Source organism: Columba livia, chromosome 21, assembly GCF_036013475.1.
Source record: "Columba livia isolate bColLiv1 breed racing homer chromosome 21, bColLiv1.pat.W.v2, whole genome shotgun sequence".
NCBI classification, from domain to species: domain Eukaryota; kingdom Metazoa; phylum Chordata; class Aves; order Columbiformes; family Columbidae; genus Columba; species Columba livia.
Window position 1 is genome coordinate 859,819 of NC_088622.1, and position 14,926 is coordinate 874,744.

General features: G+C 49.4%; 1 protein-coding gene across 3 annotated transcripts in view; it reads right to left on the minus strand.

Moving 5' to 3' along the window:
• Window positions 1-14,926, minus strand: part of PRDM16 (PR/SET domain 16) — a 223,021-nt gene that overhangs the window by 6,239 nt on the left and 201,856 nt on the right. Inside the window, exons 10-16 of one of the 3 annotated variants that reach the window (XM_065037840.1) lie at window positions 14,364-14,448; window positions 10,756-10,925; window positions 9,947-10,024; window positions 4,332-4,501; window positions 3,332-3,506; window positions 2,582-2,812; window positions 1,501-1,675 (exon numbers count right to left, since the gene is read on the minus strand). In XM_065037840.1, coding sequence (XP_064893912.1) covers window positions 1,501-1,675; window positions 2,582-2,812; window positions 3,332-3,506; window positions 4,332-4,501; window positions 9,947-10,024; window positions 10,756-10,925; window positions 14,364-14,448 — 1,084 coding nt within the window. Of the gene's footprint in view, window positions 1-1,500; window positions 1,676-2,581; window positions 2,813-3,331; window positions 3,507-4,331; window positions 4,502-9,946; window positions 10,025-10,755; window positions 10,926-14,363; window positions 14,452-14,926 lie in introns of all 3 variants that reach the window. The other 2 variants (XM_065037838.1, XM_065037841.1) reach the window with 2 other exon arrangements.

A 14,926-nucleotide genomic window follows, 5' to 3' on the forward strand; every position in this document is an offset into this window, starting at 1 on the left:
AGTACATCTAGGGACAAGCAGGTGGCCCGGTCACAGCGCAGGAACAGCACCGCGACACCCACGCCAGCCGTGACCCCACGGGCAGCAGGACACTCGCTGTCATTCCTGCATGAGCTCACCGGTGCCCACAGAAACCTGGGGAATCCGGGCATGACATGCTCATCAGTGTCACCAGTGTGTCCATATGTTCTTGTTGGGGTAAATTTATTGCTGCAGCAAAATGTTTAAAAGTGTCTGCTGAGAAAAATGCGTGGAGACCTCTGTTTTCTCTAGAACAACCTGCTCGCTGCTTTCTAACCCCGATGCTCTCCCTCCTCCCTTCCACGTGTGTCCTTTCACAGCCCACACCGGTGATGTGAAGACTCGGGCAGCTGACAACCTCCCGTACAAGCAACGCAATCCCCAGGCGCGATGTGGGACAGAAGAGGCCGCGGTCCCAGCCTCCCTGGCTGCGTTGGCCGTGCAGCGTCGGGACACGCACGCTGCTAACGCTGCCCCAAGCACGACAGCCACGAGGGAGAGCCGCGCTGCTCGCACGAACGGTGTTTTACTGCGATATGCTGCACGAGACGTGGCTCAAATTGTTTCAGCTACTTACTGTGATTTAAGTGTGGCTACTCCTGCATCTCATACGTTATAAAACTGATCAAAAAAACAAAAATACCCCTCATCCAAGCACACACTAGACTTAACAATATAGTACAAACTTTAAGAGAGCAAGCTGTGCCTAAACAGTTAGTACAATTAGCGTATTAGTAACAGGACACAGGTTAAGAGTCAGGCAAGTGGCTTGTGTTTAAATTAGTTTCACCTGGAAGAAAGCTGCATGCCACCTTCAAGCAGACCTTCCCCAGTTCTTCTGTGAGGGACCAAGATAGGAACTTCATAAAACTAGACTATTTAATGGGGCTGCCCCTGCCTCCACGTTCTCCTCAGAACCCCACGAGGCGCTGAGATGTGATTTTGAGGTCTCTTGGTGGGTCTGAAGGAGCAGGCTTCCATTTTAGGGTTTGCTTTTAGAAATGAGGGTGATACATGAGGAAACCCTCCAGACCTGCTGGACTGCAAGTCTCGGAAATACTCTTGTCTATTTTACCTTCTGTAATCAAACCCAAGGATTCCGCAGACCAAACCTCGAGTTTCTTAGTATATACCAACTGAAGACCCATCCCAAACTATAAATAAACTATAGTCATAAAAACATTTATACAGACAGATAAAACCAGACAGATGCCTCTCTCTCTCTATGTAAGCGTGTCCTCACAGCACAGGCTAAATGATAAATTGAACCGGTGACCTAAAACTGATGCCCACTCCATTTCTCCTTAGTTTCAGCACAGTTGCAACAAGACACAGTTCACATATGATCCACACGTTACAGTGAGAACTCCTGCTCGCTGGAAGGGGAAAATCAACCTTAGCTAAAGGAGGCCAGCTGCTTGCTAACCCTGTCGGACGTGCTGGCGGTGAGCTAGAGAAAACGGTCTGTCATATACCTACCTGGTTTTTAGCCTGCCTGTACAGAGTCTGTTTTATTGTCTCAGAGTCTAAGGTGGAATTAAACACATCTTTAACTTCAAATGCTTCCTCGGCTGCTTTGCGAAGATCCAGCCCCTTCCCAAAATTCGGCATCTGCTCCAAATCTAACAAGCCGGCTTCGTCCTCCTCAACACACCTGTACCAAGGACCAGGGAAGGGGGGAGCTGGCGTTAGCTCATCTCGCCAGGGTTCTGACCTGCATGCACATACCACGGGGGTCTCACAAGCCACATGCGTGAACCGACAGACAGACGGACACAACGACGACACAAAATGCAAGGAGCGAAGAAGAAGTGGAGAGCATGACTGTGCACAAACAAGCGCTAGTGCTGGAGGTGCTGCTGACCCAGCATGGCCACAGCTCACTTTGGTCTCTGTGTGATGTCCGATTGCTGCCCGCTCCTCGAGATGGCTAACTGAAGAACACCGCTGCATTTTGGCAATGACAACAGCGATGCACTGGAGTCATGTAAGATCCTACTTTGCATCATGGAACATTTGTTACAAATGCCAGTTGGGAAACTGAGGCAAGTTGAGGCAAAAAGAAAGCTAAATCTATGCTATGTGCAACAAACTTCTATTTTAAGGGTATCTAGACATGGCTTGACCTTGGAAAAAAAGCCTCACTTTTTCCCAGAGCTCTGAGAACTCCCCTGGAAGTCAACAACATTTTGCTACAACTAGAAGGGGCAGAGCAGCACAGACCGGGTGCACACAGGTGCCTCTTCCCTTGCCCTGACCAGTGTTTGAGAGAGAAAGACTTTATCTGCTGAACTGTGGTGCCCTGAAAATGCTGTTTTCTGGGTCAGACTAACTGTTCTGATACGAACTTCTCAGCTCTTGGACACACACCTTATCCCAGGTTCTCCCTGCAGTCCACTTGTTTCACGTCCCCACCATGGTGGAAATGGAATCTCTCAAGTGAATGCTCAAATCAAACCGGAGGGATGACACATGGCTCGAAAAATAAAACAAGAGCACTCCCAAGCTCCCGGTGACTCAGGTCTGCACCCGTTGGGTCCTCCGGGAAGGGCCCCCTCACCTTCGGCTGTGTTCAAAGCTCATGGTGAGAGATGTGGGCTCTTCATCCTCCTCATCCTCGAACGCTCCCCGGGGCTCTGCGGCGGGCGATGCTGCCTCGTCCTGGGACTTCCCTGTCAGGCTGTCATCATCCTCCTCTTCCAGTTCTTCGTCTTCATCATCCACATCTTCCGTTTTCTCATTTGCTAATCCATGACACTGGGAATTGCCATCAATATCCTGGATTTCTGGCCTGGAATATTTGGTCGAGAGGGGGAAGAAGAAAGAAAAGAACAAAAAGACGCCAAATGTGTAAGTCATGCATTTCCACTGCACCACATAACTTTGATAATTGTATACATATGTCTGAATACACAGACATATTTATGTACATATACATATTACTTAAACTGCAAGGAAGGGGAAACCAACATGTTTCAGGCATTTAAAAATCAGCCTTCACAGTGTCCTAAAGGCGGCTGATAAGCATGTCGAGTACATATCAAGCCCAATGCTTTTCATATTTTACATCAGCACATGCCCCACTTCTTACTGGTCTTTACATGGGTCACATCACCAAGTGGATTTCTCATACTTACATTTTGGACTTAAGCCTCAGTATTGGCATTAAGTAGTTATTTGTGAAAACAGGATAGCAGCAGGTGAAATATCACTCATTCAAAATAAGGCTTGTGATATGGATAGATCTGAAACAAACTAATAGACCAGAAAAGCAATACATGTCACAAGATAATTTTACGCGCTTGTCTACCTTTTATCTGCTAAGGTTGACGCTTGATTCATCTCACTATTTGCAATAAAATTTCTGATTTCAGAGAAATACGAATCCTCTTTTTCATCTAAAAGTGCATGGTTGTCTGATTCCGAGTTCGGGGAGGAGGCGCTGGTCCCGAGGTGGTTTGTGATGACTCCGGAGTGCTGGCTCACTGCGAGACAAACAGAACGGGAGATCCCGTCAGGTACTGCCAAAGCTGGTACTAAGAGCAGAAATGAAAAATGAAGGAGGACTACTACACAACAATCCTCTCACCATATAGTAATGATTTAACATTGGAGAGGAATCTCATGGAGTAAAGCTCCCAAAAGAAGCTCATGTTTTCCTGACATGCACTACAGAGAGAAACGTAGGTGATATCTCTCATTTACAGACGGCATACACAATTTCAGAACCACCACCCATTGTGTAGCTCTTTGCCTGTAACCCTCTCCTTATATTTTTTTCGAGGCTGGGAAATGACTGAAGTGCTGGCATTTCTTCTTTGCGGCCAGACGATATCCACCCTTCGGAAATACCACGTTCCACCAAGGCCTCCCGGGGTGACCAGTGAGACCAGCCCACGGCGTCCTGTCCAACCAGCCCACGGTGTCCTGTCCAACCAGCCCACGGTGTCCTGTCCAACCAGCCCACGGTGTCCTGTCCGACCAGCCCACGGTGTCCTGTCCGACCAGCCCACGGTGTCCTGTCCGACCAGCCCACGGTGTCCTGCCCGACCAGCCCACGGTGTCCTGTCCGACCAGCCCACGGTGTCCTGTCCCCCAGCTCACAGTGTCCTGTCCAACCAGCCCATGGTGTCCTGTCCAACCAGCCCACGGTGTCCTGTCCAACCAGCCCACGGTGTCCTGTCCCCCAGCTCACGGTGTCCTGTCCAACCAGCCCACGGTGTCCTGTCCAACCAGCCCACGGTGTCCTGTCCCCCAGCTCACGGTGTCCTGTCCCCGGCCCAGCAGAACCCAGCGCCATCTCCTCCTACCTGGAACGTTCTCGTGCTCGTGCTTCTTCAGGTGCCGGTCCAGGTTGGTCTGCTGCCCAAAGCACCGGTTACACAGGTGACACTTGAATGGCTTCTCCTTGTTATGGATGTTTCGAACGTGCCGCTGGAGGTTGGAGGAAATGCTGAATGACCTGTCACAGTATTTACACCTGGAAAAAAGAAGCAAATGCCAAAGAGTGCTACGTGAGGAAAAAAATCTGACTATCAGAAAAGCAGAAAATGTTGGTCTATAAATCTTTACTCAGTTGAGGACCTGGGAAACACCAGGCATTAATCATTCCAGACAAATCTGATATTGTTGTTATTCAAGGAACACAAGGAAAGGATTAGGATTAATTAAAAAGTGAGCCGTCCAAACAAATAGGAATTTTAAGCAAAAGAATTGCTTTTCCACACATGAATGTAAAAATAAGAAAGCTGAATTTATTTCCTCTGCCTTTCTCGTTTAGTGGAGGAAGTAGGTGAAATATGGCTGTGGAACCAGGAGAAAGAAGGGAGTTTAAATGTAGAAAATAGTTATTAGGTAGAACATCCCTACGTGAGACAGTGATCTGGATATACAGAAAGCTCAGATTTACTTCTGAAATTCCTGGCGGTACTCAAGATGTGGGCAGAACAGCCCAGAGCAGTCCAGAACAGCCCAGAACGGCCCAGAACAGCCCAGAACGGCCCAGAACAGCACACCTTTACAGGTAATTATTATAACACAACAGCTCCCAAAAAAGACCCCGTAGTTTCCAAACAGGTGAAGATTTATTCCTATGTAGTGAATATCTGGTTTACGATGAAACAACGCGGAACGTTTCTCCCGGAACGAAGCCCCGCGGGGCCGTGCGGGAGCTGGTCCAGAGCCGCCGCCCCTCTGCGGGTCCCGATTCCCTCCCCAGCCAGGCCAGGCTCTGCTAAACCCGGCTGCGAGCCGGGCCCAGCGCAGCGCAGCGCCGGGCGGGAGAGGGCAGCTGCGAGCCGCCAAAGCCGCACAAACCCCAGTGCCTCTGAATCCGCCTGAATCACTACAGCTCTCTTTACACGCGTCATTCGTACCTCCACAAAGCTGCTTTCTGCTTCCAAAACCCACGAGCAGCAGAATCCTCTCTCCGCTACAGACCTTTGCAAATCCTGGGCACTTAGGGACAAAATAAAACTGTTCCTAAGCCCTGGTAAGTCCGGAATAAACCACTTGCTCTAGCAGAGCAGGACGTGTCCCTGAAGACGCTGCGGCGCTTGGGGATGTTTTTGGAACCTCGTTAGTTCACTCTGGGAAGAGGGGACACAGAACTCAGCCCGTGCCTGTGCCATTCCAGCACCACACTGGACTTGCCTGGACACTAAGGACACAGGGTTGTTTCCTACAGACACGACAGGTTCAAACGCAGGAAGGAGGCGCGAGTGTAAGAAATGGATGCTGTGAAACACACAATTTCCAGATGTGCTACAGCTGCGATTTTTATTTGGTCTCTGAAAATAAATTGATATTTTTTTTGGAAATAGCAGAGATACATTTATGAAACACTCTCTCTCACTGAATGTTTATGGATTCCACGCCCACCTTCCAATTTCCTACCGTTCAATCACCAAAAAGAATAAAGTTATTTCAAATAATGAAGCTTTATTATGATTAACCTAGGAAGAAAGCAAAATTTGTTCTTAAACTGCAGTTTTCTCAGCCTTCAAACGTTTTTCATTTTTTTCAAAAAATACGAGTAGAATAACTAAAGAAAACAAGTGATATTTGCACATTGGGGAGAACAAGCAGAGTTTATATACTGAGAGCTGAAAATCCAGAGGCTTCCAGCTCTTATTCTCCTCCTACCCGCGAGCAAGCGACGGATCTGACCGCAGGAGCTATGGGGGTTCAGCACTTCGGGAAACCGACATGTCCCAAATAACCGACCCCCAGTATCCCCGTCACCCCACGGGGCTGCCACGGGCGCTCTGCCCAGCTCGGTTCCACTGGTGTCGCATCGCCAGCCCCCGTCTCTGCCGATGCCCCAGGTTCTCCCTCCCTCCCTGTCCCCACCAGCCCTGGGGCTCCATAATCAAACTGCCCCTTCCCTGTGTCACCTTGTGCCTGGCACACGAGGGACACTGGGCACACGAGGGACGTGGGGTCCCCAGCACCGTCCTGCTGGGGCTGCCCAGGGACCCACATCACTCGCGGCTGCAGGGACTTCAAAGGGGCCCCCGCACGCGTACGGCAAGAAAGGCCTGGCCTCCCGCACGACCATTCATTTAGATGTTCAGGAAGCCTTTGAAAAGCTCCCTTTGACAGGTCCTGGCTCTGCCTGTGAGCTATGTGGATCCAGGTTGGGGGACGCAGAAAGGACAAAGAGCTTGTTACAAAAATAGAAAACAGAGGGGCATTGGAAAGGAGCAAGAGCTGATGTCTTGAAAGCAAAGGGATGAGGGAGACGTACGGTGTTATTTGTGGTCCCAGAGGGGTCGGTACTCAGATCTCTGCTGGTTTTAATCTAAATAAATGACCCAGACAGAGGAACCAGCTTAAATTCGGGGAAGAGGTGAACACAGAGGCAAGAGGCGAATAAAACTCAAAAGTAGTAGGATTTGCTTTGTAAACACGCTGACAAAATGCCACTAAAGTTTCTTCCTTATCAGTTTAAAGTAACACACCAAGAGGCTAAAAAAATACAAAGTGGGAGTGAATGATAGTGAAAAACGTGCCCGAGCCGGGACGCGGGAGCTCTGAGGAGCAGCGGCAGCCCCGTGAGCTCGGGGACACGCAGATACCTGCTGGGACACGGGGGACACGGGCAGCGGAGCCGTAAGCGAGCGGGACCGGAGGCGACGGCTGTATGGGAACGCTCCCGCTCCCGCTCCGCCGTAGAGCGGCTGACAACGCGCTTGGTGACGCTGCGGCCGCAGGACAGCGCCTGCAGAATTATACACTTGTTGGCTGATCAGTGTGAGCTGCGAGGACAGAGTTGCGGTAATAAAGGATAAAACACAGGGACAGGCACCCTTCCTCCGGATAACTCCTTCATCTCAGGAGCGTTTACACCAGGGGGAAGTTTTGGCTACATTTGTAGAAAACAAGAAAGAAGAGGTTTTGAGTGAACTATGTGCAATCTTCAATGACACGGCAGACGTCGGCTTTGGTTGTTAGTTTCAGCTTAATGCAGATAACAGGACACGAGTCCTGAAAGGAAATTAAAGGAAAACAAACTCAAAACAGACGTCAGGAAGCACATCTTTATGGGGGAATCACGGCAACGCTTCAGGACGGGCTGTAACTCAAGAATCAATTAGAGGGCATCCTGGGGGGAATGGGCATTTGAAGGGAGAAAATAAAGTCCCGCTGAATCCGATGGGTTTTAGCTGTTCTCAGGCCAAGCTTTACGTACTTTGTGTGATTCTGCGATCCCACAGAATGAAAACAAAACACAGAAGCAAAGCCACAGCCACAGTAACCCTCACACTCCCGTGCTCCAAGCACACGGAGCTGCACTAAGATCAGCTCGGCTGGGTTCTGCTTGGGAAGCTCCGAGCAACATCCTATTTTATACACCCTGAGTTTCCAGGTTTTCACAAGCCCAACCTAACGTGCATTTCTCTGCCAGCAGCAGTTGGGTTTGCGAGTCCTTTGTGAAATACACGCTGCCGAATCTGGGTTTGGTGTGGAAGAGTGAAAAGCGGCAGGTCTAGTTTCACTGTATAGGATATTATCTTTAAATCCTTTCAAATAAGTGCATTTTTTAGGAAGCATATTACAGGTATTTCTCACTCTCCAAAAAACACGTAGCACTTAATAATAAGAATTAATTTGCCTCCTTATTGCTCAAGTGCTATTAATTCCTACTTTATCCATAATTAAATAGACACCTCGAAAATGTAAGCGACTCGGTAAAAACACATCGCTTATCAAGGACAATCAGGAATCAAAAGCAAAGCACCTGACTTTTTGGCCTGCCTGCTCTTTTATCTACACTTGGACATTTGGTTCGTTCACGTCAGCACTAAGAACATTGAAATTCCTGCTTGGACGAATAACACGGACAGAGGCAAAAGAAAAATCATTAAACAATCAGAAGAAAAGCTGCAAGAAAGACACCCGGAAAACACCGAACAGTCAGCCACCTCCTTTTACCTGCGCAACGTCGGCACTTAAAAACAAGCTTTCCAAACAGCTATTGCTGCAGAAGTTGGAAATCTCAGTTCTCAGGGAGGAAAATCAAACCAATGACAATTAAGCTCTCCTGTAACCGCAGCACTAACCCTCCGGAGTGCTGTTAGAATGCAACATTGTCCAGAAGTCAAACCTCTGGTACAAAACAAACACACGGGCCGTTTTCTGGGAGAAGACCAGATCAAATAAACCTCTGTTTTCCTAACCTTTGTTAAGTTGCAAGTCTCCTTTTTTGGAAGAAAACTGGACTAACCATCTCCGAAAAATCAGGAACAAGCGTTTCAGTCCGACAGGCTGTATAGTGAATGCACAGCATTCATTTAAGGCATATCAAATAACGCAAGTGAAAAAATCAGAATGGGGAATGGTTCCAAAATGTGTGTCTGCTTTGGAGAGGGTTTGTTACATTCTTAATTTACCTAATGTCTACACTCAACATTCTGGATGACTCTGTACGGAAAAAAACTGTGACTCTGTGTGTACCAGGGATCACAATGTGGGAGAGAGCGGCTCCTTAAGTTAAACCGAGCATAAGAATTTGATGTATTTGACCACATGGCCTTTTGCTGCTCATAAATTTGTGTTTCTCTTTATATAATAACTGTTACATTTGCTTTGTTGTGAACTTATGACTGTGTATGGAAATACCATAATCTTCGCTACCAAAAATGAAACTGTTTGAATTGTTACTACTGCTTGAAAATGTGCGAAACACTTACTCACATTATGGAGAACACAATGCTTGATTTGCAGTGAGCTCTCAATTCATCATTCTTTCAGTTTTGCTCATGTATGTACCTATTCTAACCACAAATCCAGGACGCAGGGCAAACCGAAGCCTAAAAATCAGACCAGCTCGTCCACAACCAGCAGAAAAGGTGGCTCAGGAGACTGAAGGCGCAACCCCCTAACTTAGATTTTAAAGCAGATCGACTACAGGGCTTTTCTTTTCTTGATCCACTGCTCCAGACACCTCTGGTATGCATTAGGAAAAGGAAAAAGCCCAGCTAGCCCCAGCAGTTACTTACTGGCAAGCCCTTCAAAACAGCCCGATTTTCAGAGACATTCAGCACCTTCAGCTGTCCCTGAGATGAATGGTTAATGTGAGTGTTAAACAACGCTGCAAATCAGACCACTCGTTTGCCAGCATACATCTAAATATAAGTTAAGTGTCTATCTTCAAGCTGCCAGGCCTGATTATTTTTGGCTGGTACACATAATATACAATCCTATGAATCATTATATGTAATGCTACGGGACTGCGGTATTGTGTTGGCACGGCTTTACAGAGAGGAGAAGAAAGAACAGGGTGGTGGATGAGGAGGGTGTGGGAAGGGGTTTGTTGCGGGTGAGTGAGGAGGGTGTGGGAAGGGGTTTCACGGGGGCTGAACCAGTGGGGTGTGGGAGGGGGTTTCACGGGGGCAGAACGAGTGGGGTGTTTCGGGGTTACCTGTAGGGCTGCTCCCCGGTGTGCGTCCGCAGATGCCGCGTCAGGTTTGCGGAGCGCGGGAAGATCTTCCCGCAGTACCTGGGGTGAGAACCACAGAAGCGTCAGGTCGCCCACAGACACGGCCCCACCAGCGCCCACCATCCAAAAACCCCTTTGTGCACTAACAGCTGCAGGCACCACGTGCTGAGGGCGGAAGATGCGGAGGCGAGCCCACAGCTTTGCAGCAAAACTGAACACAGGAGATACATCAAACAAAATATACACCCACTTACCGCCCGCAAGAAAAATGCAGCGGGAGCCACCACAAGAACCTCTGGTAGCTGCAGGTCAAACTCTATAAGCAGATACAGGTTTTTATTCCTTTGCTGATCTGCTCCGCTAAAAGCTTTTAGCGCTGCAAAGGATGTGTAAGTATTTCTGTGGATACAAGTGTGTTTGAAAAAGCGGTTTGCAGTATGCTGTGTTCTAAATCGCGTTATTGTGCATTGCTGAGACCAGATGTGGCTGAGATCAGACGTAGCTGAGGTCGCACTCACGTTGGCAACTGTGGCATTTGCTGCCACACACGAGAGACTTGGCTTGGACAATTGTGTTTGCTTGAGAATCTCCAGATCTGCTCTCGAGGTTATTAAAGAATTACAAAGAAAATAGAAGACGCTGACTTTCTACCAGACAAAACATGCTATTTCAGAGCGAATTAGTCATGAGAATGCTCTGTTCTAATTCTGTTCTCCCTTTCCACGTCCGTGTGAAGCTGCTCCGTTCCGTGCCCGTGGTGACGCAGCGTCCCCAGGGGGTGAGGTTCTCACCTGCAGGTGTAGCGCTCCTTGCCCTTGCGCAGGATGGGATCCGACAGCGTGGGCGGCGGCGACCGGAAGCTGAAGGGGTGGTGGGGAAGGGGCTGCAGGGACGCGCCAGTGTCCGCCTTCATGGCTGCAAAACTCTCCAGTTTCTCCGTCATCGTTTCTATGGCTGACATCTACAAGTGCAAGGCGAGAGCTCGTGTCATAAAAATCCACGGGAAGAACAGTATCTGATGCATAAAACATGTCTTTTAGCGCCAGGATGCTGGGCAGAGCCTGTTGCTGGTGTTTGCTCTCACTCCCAGAAGCTGGTTGCACAGCGTGAAACGGAGCCATTGAATCCAGCCAGGAAAAACACTGTACTGGGCTCAGAGAAATCAGAAAAGATACAAGCCATGCCCTAAGCATCGGATCTTAGAAATTAGGCGCTTGTTCACCTTTTGCAATGTGCATGTGCTTACTTGCAGCACTTTAGATTAAAAATTATCTCAGAACACTTTTGGTTTCTCTTTTTCCAGGGCTGACACTGAAATCAAACACCATGGCCAACTGCTGGGTGCCAAACTCACCACCCAAAGCCTCTTCCCAGACTCAACCAAAGTCTGGGCAAGCGAGGAGGTTTGATTTCTGACCCAGGGGCTGGGGCTGGGAGAGCAGGACTCGGATCAGCCCCAGGACGGAGTGAGGCCACTTGCCCAGCGAAGAGCCCAGCGCTTCAGTTCTGTGTGACAAAGGCTCGGGAGCCAGTGAAGGTGACAGAAGGACGGGTGGGAGATGGCTGAGCACCCCGGATTCCAGCCAAAATGTGAGCTGTGGCAGGATGAGTTTGTGTGGGAGCACCAGGACCCACAGGTGGGTGCCGCTGGGATGGGGCGGCACACGGACAGGCCGAGGGACGAGATGCCACGTGAAACGTTTCTGGAAGCCCGTATCAGCTTCGGGTTGTGTCTCAGCAATAGCCACATCCTCACATAAACACTGGATGAAATACCAGACCACAAAGAGGGAGAAAACCTGGGGAGACAGGAGGAGGAGAAAGCTAAAAAGGCAAGAAAAGAGCCAGCCTGTGCGCAAAAAGAGGCTCCGCATAAGGATCCTACGTAAAGAAAAGCGCTTTTGCTTTCACTAAAGCGAGACAGGAAATCCGAATCCAAGAGAGAGGCGCAGGTCAGAGGAGCGGGCTGACATCTCCAGCGCTCGGTTTTATGCGCCTTCGAGAGCACTTTCAAGGCACCGAGCAGAGAACACGGATAAAACAAACAAGGCGGCAGTAAAGCTGCCTCCTCTCACCGACACGGGGAGCCCGAGCGGGACAGCGGCGGAAGGCGGTAGGAAGCCATAGATCACATCTCGATGCTCTATTGTACAGGAAGGGCTGACCTTTTGCACGTTTGCACTTTATTAAACTGGGCTCGGGGCGGGGAGAGAGAGCCAAGATATTGTTTAAAATGTATGACTATGAAAAAAAAAGTTGTCTTAATCACCACAGAATACATTGTGGAAGGCTGACAACCATTCATAAGCTGTAAAAAAGAGGAGTAGTAAAACCCATTTCTCGATAATAGATCCACAGCCCCTTAGTTGGAGGCTCCCGGCCCATGATAAATAGTAAGTAATACTTAGCGCCAGCCACTTGAAAAGGTTACTTGATCATTTACAGCAAAAGCTCTGCCCCAGCTGCCAGTCATGTAACAAAACCATCACGTTAAAATGCTCTCCGGATCTCTCGGAGCTGTGCCGCTCAGCCCCGCGCCGCAGTACCTGCAGATCTCTTTTGTTGTGCCCTGTTCTTTAGGCACTTAGTCAGAGATGTTTGCTGCCTTGATAGCCGGAGGCTTATTTTAAAATTCTAAACGCCGGCCGCAGCCTCTCCAGTGGTAAAGGCACTTTGCTATTTAGGGAACAACCGCCTGGTTATAATAAAAAAGAAGGGGAGAAGAAAAGAAACTTAACAGGTGAGGAAAGGTTTTTCATTAAGTTATCAAAAAGTTACACCATTTATTTATGTTGTCCAGAGTTTCATTTAAAATAGACAATGTAAGAATAACTTCCATCGGAGCAGAGAAACTACTGGCAATGACTGGCTAAGAAATAAAAGTTGCCTGAAATTCAGTTTGAGAGGGAAAGCATCTCCGAATGCTGAGCCTTTGTCGGGCTCAATCACCGCCCAGCCTGGGCCCCTGTGAGGGCTGGGGAACCGCTGACAGGGAAAGGGCTGAGCCCAGACTTGTGTTGGGAGTGACACGCAGGCAGAGCATGGGCTGACTGACCTGCGATGTGAACGTCGGTCTTAACAAAGACAGAAACAGGAGCCCTTGAAACCAAGATTTCTTAGAAAAAGATCCAGGATAACATTGGATGGGGATCTGGCAGGAAAAATCTGACCTATTCTTGAACAAATGACCTGTCTTGGCTCACCGCACCTGAAACACCCGATGGATGACATAGCACGGGAACAGCCGCTCTCCAGATCGAGTGATCTCTACACAGCAACCCGCTTTCTTAAAAATGAGTTACCAGGAAGTTTCGGGCTCGCGTGATTGTAAATTTTAGGCTATTCTGTGTGACAAGCTATTAGAGATAACCAGACCTTCCACATCTTTTCATTGCCATGGGAAGAGGACGTGGTCAGGGTTTCGGGAACAATGTTAATAACCTTCCACCCAATCCTCGCTCCCGCTCAGCGTCTGGACGGTTCTCATCGTCTCGTTGGGTTGCTTTGCCACACTAGCTCCTCCCTGCTATCAGATTCTTTACAGGCAGATATCCCCACTATTCTAACCCACACAAACACAGGATGTTCCTGGCCAGCCTGTCACCATTATCCAGCCTGGATGAAGGAAAAATCGGGGGAAGTTATTAACCAAACTCTGAGGCTGATGCGAAACAATGAGGGAACTAAGTTTAGCTGTGAAAGCAACCAGGATCCAGCTTTCACAAACCTGCGAGTTATTTATCTAAGGTGGGAAACACTATCAGGGGAGAACAATGCATGTGAATATAAAGGAGAGCACAATAAGGAGCACAGAGCCCAGCGTGTGCTCACGGCAGCGGGGCCGGAGCAGAACGGGTGACGCCGCGGGGCCGGCGGGCAGCCTGGGCACCACCGCTGCGGTGTCGCTGCGGAGCCGGGAGGCCTGAGGCCAGGAGAGCTGTGCAGGGGGACAACACACGTCACCCGCCAGCGCAGGCAGAACTGAACCCCCATTCCCACCGCCCTGCGCCTTCACGCTCTCCAGAAGATGTAAGGGAGGGTCCTGCTCGGGTGCTGGGGGTCTCTCCACATTGCACCGCCATGAATGACGGCACGGGGTGCTCCCAATGGAAACGGTTTGCAGGCATATCTGGCGTGTGAAAGGGGAGCGTGGCAGATGACACGAGTTGTCCAGTCCTCATCCCTGTTCTGTTCATGTGAACGGAACAGCATGGCACAACCCCCGCCATCCTCACTGCCAGCATGGAAAAAGTGTTTGCAAGTAACTGGCGGAAAACTGCAGTGTCCAGTCAGGCCCTTGGACCAGAACGGGTCTGATCCGAGTGACCTGTTTGCACCAGCTCCATCTCAGAATCCTCAGCACTCAACCAACACCGCGTTACAACGTCCCTGCTTTTACCTGGGGGTGAAAAAGCAGCGGGGAGGGTCGCAGGTACTTCTCCTTGAGGGCACCCACAGGGTCCGTCACCTTCCGCTTCTCCACCCTGCTGGACAACAACACAGAGGGTTACGTACCCAACACACCGCCAAAGGTCACACACAGGAGGCTATTCCCCTGCTGACACAAACGTTTCTCCCGCTCCTACTGCATACTACGAATTATGACCCGCGTTACCCCAAAATGCGCTGGGAATGATATGAAAACAGAGCCCCTCCTCTGGGCAGTGTTTTTTCAGCCAGCAGCCTGGCGACTAAGAAAACATTCTGATCTTTCCTTGTGAGAACTCACGCCTCCACGACAGCGCTGTCTAAGTCTCTGTTGTTGGGAAACGTCATGAAAAGAATCACATTTACAGCAAAAGCACCGTTTCAGTGGGAAAAGCTCGAGAGTCCATAGTGGGCAGCCGCTGCATGGAAAACAACTGTCTGTGAGCGTTTGGCTTAAGAGTTAACACCAGGCCCGACTTCGCAGCCCCAAGCGTGCTGAAAACATTAGGTGTTTCATATTTATTTCCTCCCTTG